The sequence below is a fragment of the Carcharhinus amblyrhynchos genome, chromosome 3 (assembly GCF_965287045.1).
Source record: "Carcharhinus amblyrhynchos chromosome 3, sCarAmb.v2.hapA, whole genome shotgun sequence".
NCBI lineage: Eukaryota > Metazoa > Chordata > Chondrichthyes > Carcharhiniformes > Carcharhinidae > Carcharhinus > Carcharhinus amblyrhynchos.
The window spans coordinates 45,068,943-45,083,170 of NC_137326.1; the positions used below are offsets into that span (position 1 = coordinate 45,068,943).

General features: G+C 42.5%; 1 protein-coding gene across 7 annotated transcripts in view; it reads right to left on the minus strand.

Annotated features, from left to right (window-relative positions):
* The window catches only part of LOC145339265 (contactin-4-like), a 2,278,868-nt gene that overhangs the window by 157,475 nt on the left and 2,107,165 nt on the right, over window positions 1-14,228 (minus strand). For all 7 annotated transcript variants that reach the window (XM_080183699.1, XM_080183724.1, XM_080183676.1 and 4 more), the window contains one exon: window positions 11,440-11,589. In XM_080183699.1, the coding sequence (XP_080039825.1) occupies window positions 11,440-11,589 (150 nt within the window). The remainder of the gene's footprint in view (window positions 1-11,439; window positions 11,590-14,228) is intronic.

Consider the following 14,228-nt stretch of genomic DNA (forward strand, 5'->3'; position numbering starts at 1 on the left):
AGAACAAGTGGCTCAGGAGGGGCAATAAACAAATTGTGCTTCTAATGTTCTCTGAAAACTTCTGCTTGTGAGTTGAGGAATGACTGAACAGGGGGAAAGGGAAGACAGTTGACTGACAGTGATGAATCATCCCAGCAGGTAATGTGGCCACTTTCAATTAGTGCTGAAGGTGCTACACTGCATAAATCAACATATTAGGTAAGAGAGAAGGAGGATAAAGTGGCTGGAGGCAGGAATTTGTATGATGAAATCTCCAAGAATACGGCCAGTCAGAGTTGGAAATACTCTGCAGGGTAGATAGCTGTTATATGTCTGCTGAATTGTCTTGAAAAGGAGGGCTGCTGCCTAAAATAACACATTTCCTCCTTGCCAAAAGTACTGTAAGGTATCAGAAGCAGTCATGCTGTCGCCATCCTTCTGTAGCTTAAACACAGGCTTGTTCTGGGGCATAATCAATTTCTACGTTTGCTGTGATGATAGACAATCCTGTGAAGACTATGGTTAAAGCTTTATTAAACTTAAGATGACTGGTATCACCATCAGTAACATCTCCACGACTGGAAAAAGCCTGTCGCCTGCAGATGTTGATTTTCGCAAATCATCAACAACATAATACCACTAATTTGAAGCAATTGGTGGCAGACTAACCAGTCTTCTTTTAATTATGGTTGGTTAGAAGGAACAATCGTTAGCATATTTTTTTGGTTGCACCATGTGCTGTTAGTGTCAACTCAGTCACAAGTTCTAAAATATAAAGTATTAATTAGCTTGTGCCTTCTAACATCTGAATGCTCCGTATTTTGCTGAATAATCATTTTTTTAATATTTGCCTAAAATCTGTTAACATTTTAACATCAGAACTTCATATATTTTTCATTTCTCTTAACTGTTTCATAGCTTTTATTACATGACAAAATATTTTTTCTCAGTATTAAATGTTTATATTTAATTGCTAAATCCTTAACGAGCCTTATCTCCTGTAATTTACACAGGCAAAGTAACAAATGACAAAAGTGTGAAATTTAACTTTTCTGTGCTGTCTTGATAACATATTTACAAGATGCTTACATTTTAATCTGTCCAGAAATGCAGACATTATGACAACGGATGAATGGACACAGCGCAACAATCACCAGGCAGGAGTGTTCCCTTCCTGTCGGGGAACACTTCAGCAGTCATGGGCATTCAGTGTCCAATTTTCGGGTAAGCGTTCTCCAAGGCAGCCTTCAAGGTATACAATAACGCAGAATCGCCAAGCAGAAACTGATACCCAAGTTCCACACATATGAGAATGGCGTCAGCTGGGACCTTGGGTTCACGTAACCCCTAGCATTTGGCCTGTGCTTGCAAAATCCTACTAACTGTCCTGGCTTAAGACAATTCACACCTCTTTAACCTGTGATTATCTCACTCTCCAGTCGCATTGTCTGTATTTGTAAAGACTTGATTATCTGTAGAGACTCACATTCCAACCATTATCTTGCAATTGTGTCCCTGTCTATATGTATGCCATGTTTGTGAACCCAATTCTCCACTCAGCTGAGGAAGGAGCAGTGCTCTGAAAGCTTGTGATAGCAAATAAACCTGTTGGACTTTAACCTGATGTCGTGAGACTTTTTACTGCATCTGGAAATACATTCAAACTTCATAATTCAAACACAAGGGGTGAAATTTTATGAAAAAATGGCAGGGTTGGTTCCGGTGAGAAAAACGGAGTGTTAGCTGCCGACAGCACTGTAATGTTTTTGGTCCAAATCTTATGATTCATTGGCACTAATTTTTATTCCCACGGGTTTCACACCACTCCAGCGATGCGTTCCCTCCGATTCACCTGCCCCGCTACGACTTAACTGCTGCAAGTGCAGGGGAGCTACATATAAACGGCTCCCCGACACTTTTTCCACAATGGTTGAAGGGAATGGCAGCCAAGAAGCCAGCACTGCGCTTCACAGAGGGAACCCTCACCAGACTGCTGGACGGAGTGGTGCAGAGCAGGGAAACGTTGTACCCATGCTACAGGCGATGGCCATCCAACAGGGTGACCATACCCATCTGGGATGCAGTGGCAACCCTGGTCAGTACAAACACTCCGGAAGATAATGGAGCAGCAGTGTCAGTCAGGGTAAGTGAATTACCCCTAGTCTTCCACTGGACCCCTCATACTCCAACCCCTTCTCTCACTGAGCCACCACAGCTTCTGTCAACACAAAGTACCAGGTCCTCTACTCCCTCTCACAATCACCATGCTCTCCCAGAAGCTGCTACGCCCCACACAATCCAGCTCTCACCCAAACCCCATGCCTGTCACACCTCATCATCATATTAAATGTCCACACTGCCACCTACACTCTCCCTATTTGTGTCATCGCAGGGCAAACTAGAGCACAAGAGGTGTCAATGGGTGCAGCCAGCCAGTCTGATATGCAAGTTGCGAGCCCTCGAGCTGGCCGGGGAGGAGCAAGACCATGTCTGCACTGCTAGTGAAACAGCAGCAGCAAAGAAACTTGAGAATCCTCAATGCAAACACAATTATTCCTCAAGCCTCAAGTGAGTAAACAAGGCTCCCCCAAAATCCCCTGTAATGCACTGATGCCATGCCTCCCTTCCCTTGCAGGCTGACTACTTGAACAGGCCGGACCATCCTCACGCCCTTGGACCCACTGGATTCCAGCAATTCAGAGGGGCCTTCTCCAAACCCACAATGAAGGAGGTGTCCCAGCTGTCACCCCCACCCTGCACCAGCATTGATTCTCACACCTCAGTGTTTCCAATAAGTATACAGGCTTCTGGACCATCCACTGATGAGTACCTCACAGCTGAGGATCCACAGCAAGTGGAGGCAGGGATGTCACAGGGAAACGGTACTCAGAGGGATGCTGGAGCCCAGGATTCTGCAGAGTCCCTTGCTGATGGTGTGCGACTGGCCCGGTCATCCCACAGCTGCAAAGGCAGAGTCGCGATGTTCAGGAAGGGATGACAGGAGCCCTTTTCAGGCTGCAAAGCTGATTGGAGGAGTCCCATCGCCTTCTGTCTGAGGAGGTGGTTTTGTCACTACAAGGCACTGAAGCCAACACTGCAACGTTGGCATCCGCATTGGAGACCTGGCTGCATGTCTGGACACATACTCCACGTGTGGAGATGTTCGCACCATGTTGGAGGGTTTTGAATCCATGAGTGTCAGCGCCAGAGGACGATGGCACTCCTGGATCTCACTCCAACTGCCCCTCCATTCCTTGAAGGAGCACAGAAAACTGAAGGGAAGAGGATCGGCAGAAGAACAGCTCAGGGCCTCCAACCAGGGGGCCCTGGGCATCTCTGGCCCATCTGACACCCTGCTCCCTGTGAGTGATATACTTCCACTTCTGACACTGAGGAAGACAACAATTAAACATCCATACTGCCCAAAAGCAGGCCTGACCTTCATGATCCCAGTCGTCCCCAGGAATATCTGCTAAAGTCATCTCAGGCCAAAGGGTGTGAAGATCAGCAGGCCACCTGAACCATAGCTATGGATCCTGGTAAGACACTTAGACGTAGAACGAGGGTGAAGAAGATTATGAAACTGTAGGCATTTCGTGGGCAAGGGTGAATATAGAGACTTGCACTTGCAACATTTATTCCAAATGTTTGTCAATAAATTTCACTTTGTTGACGAACAGAGCCTCCACCCTGTGCGTTCATGCCACCGAGCTTGGGGGTACCACCGTCTCACCTGGCACCTCATCCCTGTGAAGTATGAGAATAGTAAGAAGTCTCACAACACCAGGTTAAAGTCCAACAGATTTATTTGGTAGCACAAGCCACGAGCTTTCAGAGCACTGCTCCTTCATCAGCTGGGTGGGAGTTCTGTTCACAAACAGGTCATATAAAGACACAAACTCAATTTACAAAATAATGGTTGGAATACGAGTCTTTACAGGTAAGCAAGTCTTAAAGGTACAGGCAATGTGAGTGGAGGAAGGGTTAAGTACAGGTTAAAGAGATATGTATTGTCTCCAGCCAGGACAGTTAGTGAGATTTTGCAAGCCATCAGGTTACAGATAGTGTGACATGAACCCAAGATCCCAGTTGAGGCTGCCCTCATGTGCGGAACTTGGTCATCAATCCCTGCTCAGCGACGCTTTGCTGTCATGTGTCATGAAGGCCGCCTTGGAGAACGCTTACCCGAAGATCAGAGGCTGAATGCCTGTGACTGCTGAAGTGTTCCCCAACAGGAAGACAGCACTTCTGCCTGGTGTGACACACACATGACAATGCAGAATCAGGCGGAACATGCAGGCTCAAAATCACATCTGAGGAACTGGTAAAATATTAGGAGTTGCAGGACTTAATAAGCAGAACATCTGATTGGAAGGACTTATTTGGTGTTTATAATGAAGGTGCTGTCGTTGAGATATACTACAGAATAATTGCGTACTATTTCATCCAAACATCATTTTTAATTGCACTACATATTTTGTTAATAATCTTGACCTTATATTAGTACAATAAAATTTTGTGTAAAACATCCCACAATGCGATAAACCCCACCATTTGATCTGTGATATTAATTCATGTCAATCAAAAGTTTCATCAAATTAATAACTTATTGTAGTGTATTCCTAAATTAGTTATTTATATTCATTATCCTTTTATATATATAGTAACAAAGATTTGTTCAAACAGAAAATCTTTCTCAATTATATTGGTGTTTGTTGCAATATGGAGTTGTTTAGGCGAATTCTAATTAAAGCCACTTCAATACTAGCACTTCTGGCCATATTATGTTTTAATGAAATGAGACCAGTTACCGCATTGTGGTAATATATCTGATAGTCTTCAGCAAATATATTTCAGAGGACCACTAATAAGCTTGTTTTGGAAAATCAGAAAGTCTGATTTATTCCCATCCATGTGTTGTGTAGTCTGCATCACTTCAATGAGTGCTATAATTTAATGTTGCTGTAAATAATTACATTTCCCTACTTCATTTTTTTTACTAAGCTTGTTTATCCCATTTATAGCCTCACCCACTTATTCTGTTTGATCCTAAGATTTCTTCTTGGCAATCCCACAAGAATCTAGTAAGATTGCTGCTCAGCAAAAAAAAGTCACATTTTAAGATTGGTCACATTTTTGCTGAGCATTTAGATACCTGTGTAAATCAGATTTAGAAGAAATATAGAACATAGAACAGTACAGCACAGTACAGGCCCTTCGGCCCTCGATGCTGTACCGAGCTTTGTCCAAAACTAAGATCAAGCTATCCCACTCCCTATCATTCTGGTATGCTAAATATATCGTACTGTAATAGTTGCAGGAGTCTGACAATCTTTTGTCTATTTGTATTTCTTTTTTTCTGGTTGGTTCAATCAAAATTTAAACTCCCCATATGAGCACTGGTTGCCATGGTTTGTGATCTTTGATGGTTTCCCCCCATTTATCAAAGTTTATTTATTTATTATTGTCACAAATAGGCTTACATTAGCACTGCAATGAAGTTACTATGAAAATACCCTAGTTGCCTTACTCCAGCACCTGTTCAGATGCATTGAGGGAGAATTTAGCATGGACAATACACCTAACCAGCACGTTTTTGGACTGTGGGAGGAAACTCACACAGATACAGGGAGAACATGCAGACTCTGCACAGACAGTGACCCAAACCAGAATTGAACACAGGACCCTGGTGCTTTGAGGCAGCAGTGCTAACCATTGTGGTACCGTGCTGCCCAAGTCAAATCCATATGTTTACAGGTTGAATTTCAAGCCAACTTTATGGCCAGCAACATCTTGCTGGCAGTGTTCAAATATGAAGGGTTGTGTTTGGATGAATACCTTGGCGCACTTCGGCTTGTCATATACTCTCAGATTACAGCTTGACCTCTGACGTCAACATAGCAAAATAAAAGCTTTCACCATCCGCGCACCACATGGAACATGGTGTCAGAAGTGAGTTGCCAGGATCTGAGACGATTTTGATAGCCAATGGATTGAGGCATGTCAGCCATAAGGCTGCCAGCAAATCTGCAAAAAATTAGAGAATAATTATGCCCTGTGGCGTTCCAACAGGATAAGTGCAATTTTGAGCCAAGGTTTGCCTGGTAGAGTCTGGCCATGTTCCCACAGCCAAGTGAGATGAACATGTTAAGAAGCCACAGGAGCCCTTGCTTGTCCACGTATACATTTTGCATGAAAACTGGGTCAAAACCTCTATCTACAACTTTGCACAGAACGTCAATAAATGGATCAGTCTTTATGGCCTCAAGTTCTCCAGTGCCTGTTCCGATGGACATGAAGGAAGATTCAAGAGAAAACTGGCAATTCTTTCAATCTTAATGGCAAAATTGTAAGATTGCGACAGTTGGACATAAAACACAACAGGTAAGAATGGCAACTCCGTTATTGACAGGGAAGAGTGTAACAACTTACATTGCACCTTAGATATCACTAAGAAGAACAGCATGACCTTTGAGAATCTGATGCCCTTTAAGACCCACTTTGAACCTTCTACTGATGCCGGTTATGAGTGCTACTTGTCTAATGTGAGAATTAGGAAAGAGAGGGCAAATATTGATCATTGTACATGGGCACAAAATCTAGGCTGACACTCCACTGCAATATCGAGGGACTGCTCCCCTGTCAGAGATGCTGTCTTTCAGGTAAGATGATAAACTAGCACCCTATCTGCCCAGTCAGATGAACATAAAAGTTCCCAGGAAATATTTTTAAAGTGAGCAATTAAATTCTGCAGTGGTCTTACCAATATTTATTCCTCCACTAACATGACAAACCTTTGGTTCTTTTTACCTCAGTGGTGTTTCTGGGACTGTGCTAATGTTGACTGCCATGTTTCCATACAGCAGTCACAAGAGGGTGAATAACAACTTGGAACAATTTCCCATCTTGAAGAGGCATACAGAGAGTATAGAGTGGCTGGTAGAAGGAGAAGATTGGGTGAATTTTGATCAGATTGTAGGTAACAGTCAAGGATGGTTAAATTAGAGTGTATTGTGAGTCTGGGGAAGGGAAGTTATAGCTTGTTGGGATGGAGGAGGAGGAGAGGCTCAGAGAAGTACTCGTTTTGCTGCTGACCTAACCAAGATAAGTTTTAGATGTACCAAAAGGGCCATTTCTGTCATCTGATGAGCTGTGGACCTGCTTTTACCTAGCAGGAAAACAGTGTGGCACTTCCTCTGCAGTTAATGTAGAATTGCAGTCCTCCAAAAGTAATAGTTCCCTAATTTGCATCACTTTATGAAGCTTTCTCTGCCTTGCAGATTAACATCAGCTCTGATCGTGATCTGAGTGGGTAAGTAACCTGCTAATTTGTCACTGCCCAGTCACCTGATTTCTGTCAGGTGAATGAGGCTAAGTTTCACCTCCAAAACTACTTGGGTGGCAGGGTGGCGCAGTGGTTTGCATTGCTGCTTCACAGCGCTAGGGACCTGGGTTTGATTCCTGGCTTGGGTCACTGTCTGTGTGGAGTTTGCACATTCTACTTGTGGCTGCATGGGTTTCCTCCAGGCACTCCATTTTTTCCTACAGTCCAAAGATGTGCGGATTAGGTGGATTGGCCATGCTAAATTGTCCCTTAGTGTCAGCTGGACTAGCTAGGGTAAATGCACGGGGTTACGGGATAGGCCTGGATGGGATTGTGGTCAGTGCGGACTCAATGGCCTTCTTCTGCACTATAGGATTCTATGATACTTCAATGGGTGCAAAGCACTTTGGGATATCCTGAAATTATGTATGCAAATCCAATGTTTTTTAAACTTCAGATGCATTCCATGTCCAGATTGATTGGCCCTGCTAAATTGCTCCATAGTGTCAGGGATTAACAGGGTAAAATATATGGGTTGACGAGGATAAAGTGGGATTCTTGGCAGTGCAGGCATGATGGGCTGTAGGGATTCTATGATTCAATGATATCTAGTGAGAAATAAACAAACGCTTCTAGTTTCAAGTTTCCCCCCTTGCTCTTCATGTATGTCACAGTGCTTTTAAAAGATGATGCAAGCAGAAACTCCAGACAAACATGCTGAAAAGTGTTTTTGTAGCTGATTGTATCCCCACATCCAGACCACCCTGCAGTGCCTGCTATCAGGAACCTTTTTGACAGTTTTCCACTTACAGCATCTACAGTTTATATAGCAGGATGATAGATGGTCCCAATTATTATGTTAAAGGCTTGAATCATGTATCCGTGGCAAGGCTTCATGATTCACCATTTAATTAAGTTAAAATCCTTACCTAATGTTGTACAATTGATGCGACCTTTAATTAATAGAAGATCAGAAAAGATCTTTCAATAAGCTGCTTAAATAATGGTCATAGTTATTAATGATCCATGATAATGTGTGATGTCAAAGATACGTGTTTATAGAGTTAGCTTACATTAAAATAAGTAACTGTATGTAAAGTCAGTCTTAAGATATTTCTGGCACATTTTAAAAACTCTCCATCAAGGTAGTGAATTGAGAGATGTTCTTATGGACATTTGATACCGCCTGTTCCTAAGACATAAGCATAGAGCTAGCTAGGATCTTGTATTCCTTTCCAAACTTCAGTATATTATCCTGCTTAATTTTACAGGTATTTGTAGATTTTTGGAATAAGTTTGAAGCGTAACAAAAATTCCATTACACTCCAAACTTGTGCCTTGTCGATGGTGGACAGGGTTTCGGAAGTCAGGAGGTGAGTTACTGCTACAGAATTTTAAACTTCTGACTTTCTTTTACAGCCATCGTATTTATATGGCTGTTTCCGTTCAGTTTCTGCTCAATGGTAATCCCCAGAATGTTGATAATGGCGATTCAGCAATGGTATTTCCACTGAATGTCAAGGAGCCAATCTCTCTCTACTGAAAACGGCCATTACCTTGCACCTGTGTGGTGTGAATATTTCTTGCCACTCATCTGCCCAAGCCTGGATGTTTTCCAGGTCTTGCTGCACGTGGACACAAATTCATTCAGCATCTGAGTATTCACAAATGGAGCTGAAAAAAGTGCAATCATCAATAAATGTTCCCACTTCTGACCTTATGATAGAGGGAAGATCTGTAATGAGCAATTGAAGATGAAGAACTCCTGCAGCCATGCTCTGGGAATGATATGATTGACCTCCAACAACCACAATCATCTTCCTTTGTGCTAAGATGGCTTGACCAGTGGACAGTTGCCCCTTTGATTCCCACTGGTTTCAGTTCTACTTAGGCACCTTCTTACCTCACTGGGTCAAATTTTGCCAAATGATACACTGAAGGGCAACTGCATTCACCTCACCTTTGAGTTCAGGTTTGTTCACGTTTGGATCAGGGCTGTACTCAGGAGAGGAGCTCAGTGGCCCTAGCAGAACTTATACTGAGCATCAGTGAGCAGTTTATTGCTGAGTAAGTGCCACCTATTAGCACTCTCAAGGACCCTTCCATTACTTTACTGATTACATAGACTAATGGGGCTGTAATTGGTTGAGTTGGATGTGTCCTACTTTTTGTGGATAGGACATACCTGGGCAAACTGGCACATTGCTGGGTAGGTGCCAGTGTAGTAGCTACAGTGAAACAGCTTGGCTTGGGGAGCAGCTAGTTCTGGAGCATAAGTCTTCAGTACTTTTGCTGTAACACTGTCAGGACCAATACGCTTTGCCATACATTTAGCTATTTCTTGATATTACATGGAGTGAACTGAATTGGTCGAAGACTGTTACCTGTGGTGCTGGGGACCTCAGGAGGATCATACACTTGGCACATCCAGTTACAAATGCTTCAGCTTTGTCTTTTACAGTATGTACTGGGCTTACCCATCACTGAAGATGGGGATATTTGTGGTGCCTCCCTTTCCAGTTTATTATTGAACTCCCTACTGCCATTTAGGACTGGATGTCATTGGACTTCAGAGCTTACATTTGATCTGTTACTGGTGGGCTTGCATGCTGCTTTCACTTATTGGCCTGCAAGTAGTCCAGTGTTGTAGCTTCACCAGTTTGAAATCTTTTTTCTAGGTATGTCTGATGCTGCTCCTGCATGTCCTTCTGCACTTTTCATTCAACTAGGGTTGATCCTTTAGCTTGATGGTAATGGCAGAATGGCCAAAATGCTGGGCTGTAAGGTTGAGTGCAGTTCTGCTGCTGCCAACGGTCCACAGCACCTCACGGATGCTCAATTTTAAATTGCTGGATCTGTTAAAAATCTATCCCATTTAGCATGGTGGTAGTGGCACACAACACGATGGGGAGTATCCTCAGTGTGAAGACAGGACTTTGTCTCCACAAAGACTGTGTAGTGGTCACTCCTACCAATACTGTTATAGACAGATGCATTTCTCACAGGTAAATTGGTGAGGATTGGTTCTCTTACCACCTACCACAGACATTTTAGGTACAGAATAATTTTAGATACGAGGAAAGATTGGATAGGCTGGAGTTCTTTTGCTCAGGACAGAGGAGGCTGGGCGGGGGGCGGGGGGAAGCTTACTGAAGTGTGTAAAATTATGAGGGGTCAAGACAGAGCAGACAAGAAGGCCTTATTCCCATTTGATGACAGGTCCATAAGCAATGGGAATAGTGTTACTGTTTTTTTAGAATATTTTACCCAGAGTGTGGTGGGGATTTGGAACTCACTGTCTGAAAGAAAAATTGTTTCATAGCATATAAAGTGTGCTCAGCTATGCACATTAAATATCATAACCTACAAGTCTACAGACCAAGACCTGATAAGTGGGATTTGGCTGAATGGCTACTGGTTAACTAGTGTGGACATGATGGGCTGAGTCACCACGATCCGTGCTATAAATTTCTATGATTTTCTTTTACATTCATCCAGCATGTAGATGGGGCCTTGGTTTAATGTCTTATCTGAAAGAAGGCACCTTCAACATTATGTAAAGCTTCCTCAATGTTAAACTGGAGTTGATGGAGAGGATATGTTCTCTTTGTGACCGCTCTGTGAAAATCTTCCACAGTTTTCCTCGTCTTAAACACCTCTATTCGGTCACCCATCACCCATCCCTTTAGAAGAGAAAAGAGACCCAGTCTGTATATCCCCACCTGTATTCCTCCACATTTCTCATGCCGGCCCTGTCAATTATTTTGCATCTTCTTCAGTGCCTCTATATTGTTTATATAATATGGCAAATGGAATTTCTCAGTACAGATGTATTAGAACCTTACTGGTTAAATGTTTATTATTCCACTGTTTTCAGCATCAGGGCCTTGCAAAGGCATCCAGGTCAACAATGGCATAATTAGATGATAAGACACGGGATCAGAACTAAGCCATTCAGCCTACAGAGTATTCTCTGCCATTCAATGATCTGATGTGATAATCCTTAAACAGAAATAGATCATTCAATCCAACTGATCTCTACCAGTGTTTGTCCACAAGCTTTCTCACATTCTCAGTACAATCTCCATAGTTGTAGATTTGTTGAACAGTCTCAGTAATAATTATCAATCACTTACGGGCTTCTTCCGTCTTCGATTTTGCCGATGGTAAGCTCGGCTCTCCAATGCCAATGTTGTTACTAGCAACAACTCTGAACTCATATTCTACCCACGGACTTAGGTCGATCGCTGTTGCTGATACAGCACTGCCATCAATGACCTCAGGAACTGTAAATACAAGAATGAGATGTTAGCTTTAATATGTAAAATGTAATCTAATTATAGACAAAGCACAGTCCATTATTAAAACTGGAATAGCTAACAGGTCAAAAACTGGAAATTCTGCAGAGAGTAAATCATGTCTTCACTCTCCAAAGCCTGTCCACCATCTACAAGGCAAAAGTCAGAGGTTTGATGATATATTCTCCACTTTCCTGGATGAGTACAGCTGCAATAATCCTCAAGAAGTTCCACGCTAGAAGACTTCTCTTCTAGTACCGAAAAATCCAAAGGTTGATGCTCTTCAGTCATCTCTCTTGGATCAGCCTTTCATTGAAAAGTTGTCCTATGTTCATGTGAAATAGGACAGAAGTAGACCATTCAGCCCCTTGAACCTGCTCCACCACTTAATAAGATAATAGCTGATTAGTTTATGTTGAGTTCCACATTCCCGTCTACCACCAATTATTTTTGATTCCCTTGTCCAACAAGAATCTATATAACTCAGCCTTAAAAATATTCAGTGACCCTACTTCCACCGCTTTCAGAAGCAGAGAATTTCAATATCACACAACGCTCAGAGAAAAAAACTCATCTCTATCCTAGAAGGACACCACCTAATTTTAAAACAGTGCCCTAGCTCCGGGCTCACCCACAAAGAAAACTTCCTTTCTGCATCCACCTTGTCAAGACCATTCAGGAACTTATGTACTTCAATCAAATCATCCCTGACTCTTCTAAACTCAAGTGGGAACAAGCCTAGTCCGTCCAACCTTTCCTCTTAAGACAACCTACACATACCAGGTATCAATCTAATAAATTTACTCTCAACAGCCTTCATGTCATTCCTTAAACAAGGAGACCAAAACACAGTATTCGAGATGCAGTTTCACCCTATCTTTACTTATATTCAATTTCTCTCATAATAAAGGATAACATTCCATGAGTCTCCCTGATTATATGCTGCACTTGCATAATAACTGTTTGCGACTCATGCATGAGAATACCAAAATCAATTTGCACCTTAGCATTTTACAGTCATTCTCAAATTAAATAATACTCTGCTTTTACATTCTTCCTGACAAAGTGAACAACTTCGCAGTTTTCCACATTATACTCCATCTGCCAGATTTTTGCCCACTCCTTCAACCTATCGATATCAAACTGCAAACTCCAAATATCTTCTTCACAACATACTCTTCTATCTCTCTTTGAATTATCTGTAAATTTAGCAACCGTGCCTTCGTTCCCTCATCCAACTGTCCTTGTAGTTCAATCATTCTGCAAACTACACTTTATTTTCTGCAGTATTGCTAAATGGGCCAGTGCGCTGATGAATGGCAGATGGAGCTTAATTTAAATAAATGTGAGGTGATACATTTTGGTAGATTGAACCAGGGCAGGACTTACTCAGATAATGGTAGGGTGTTGGGGTGAACAAAGAGATCTAGGAGTACAGGTTCATAACTCCTTGAAAGTGGAGTCACAGGTGGACAGAATGGTGAAGAAGGCATTCAGCATGCTTGGTTTCATTGGTCAGAACATTCTTGTTGAAGTTGTGCAAGACATTGGTAAGGCCTCACTTGGAATACTCTGTACAGTTCGGAGCACCCTATTATAGAAGGGTATAGAAAGAGTGCAGAAGAGATTTACCAAGATGCTGCTGGGACTTGATGGTTTGAGTAATAAGGAGAGGCTGGATTGACTGGGACTTTTTTCTCTGGAACATAGCAGGCTGAGGGGTGATTTTTATAGAGATCTATAAAATAATGAGGGGCTCAGATCAGCCAGATAGTCAATATCTTTTCCCAAAGGTAGGGGAGTCTAAAACTCGAGGGTATAGGTTTATGGTGAGAGAGGAGAGGTACAAAAGTGTCCAGACGGGCAATTTTTTCACACAGAGGGTGGTGAGTATCTGGAACAAGCTGCCAGAGGTAGTAGTAGGTTTGTCTCTGAAAAAGCATTTAGACAGCTACCTGGGTAAGATTGGTATAGGAAGATATGGGCCAAATCAGGCAATTGGGATTAGCTTAGGGGTTTAAAAAGGCCAGCATGGACAAATTGGGCCAAAGGGTCTGTTTCCACAGTATAAACCTCTATGACTCTATAAAGTGCTGACCACTTCTACAGAAGGTGATGTTCTACGAGATGGAGAAGAAAACCTTCATGTCTCCAAGAAGTATCCCCCCAGTGTTGGAGATACAGTCAGAGACTGAATCCCCCAGGACTGTGATTTGAGGAGGGGAAGATTAGGGTGGAATCTGCAGTTATAAAAAGGGTATTACAAAATGTAAGTAGTTGAAGACATAGGGCCATATCTTCGTCAGAGTGACAATCAGTGTCAGATTGTCATGCCATATTTATTTATTTGTGCTAAAATTCACCAAGGAAGACATCTGAGGGAAAGCACCGTGTGGGAGAAAATTTCAAAGTGTGTTCTTCAAGAGTGGAATTTGGAAATACTTGTGTCAAAGCCAGAGTTCCAGTGAGACCAACGGATTCACAGCATGTCAAGCATCATGGGGAGATCTGATGAGAAATCCATAGCAGTTATATTGGGTGACATCTGTCACTTGGTTTCAGAGTGTGGTATGTCTGACCACATCTGGCCCTTTGATTTATATGGACTGTGTATTTACCGAGAACAA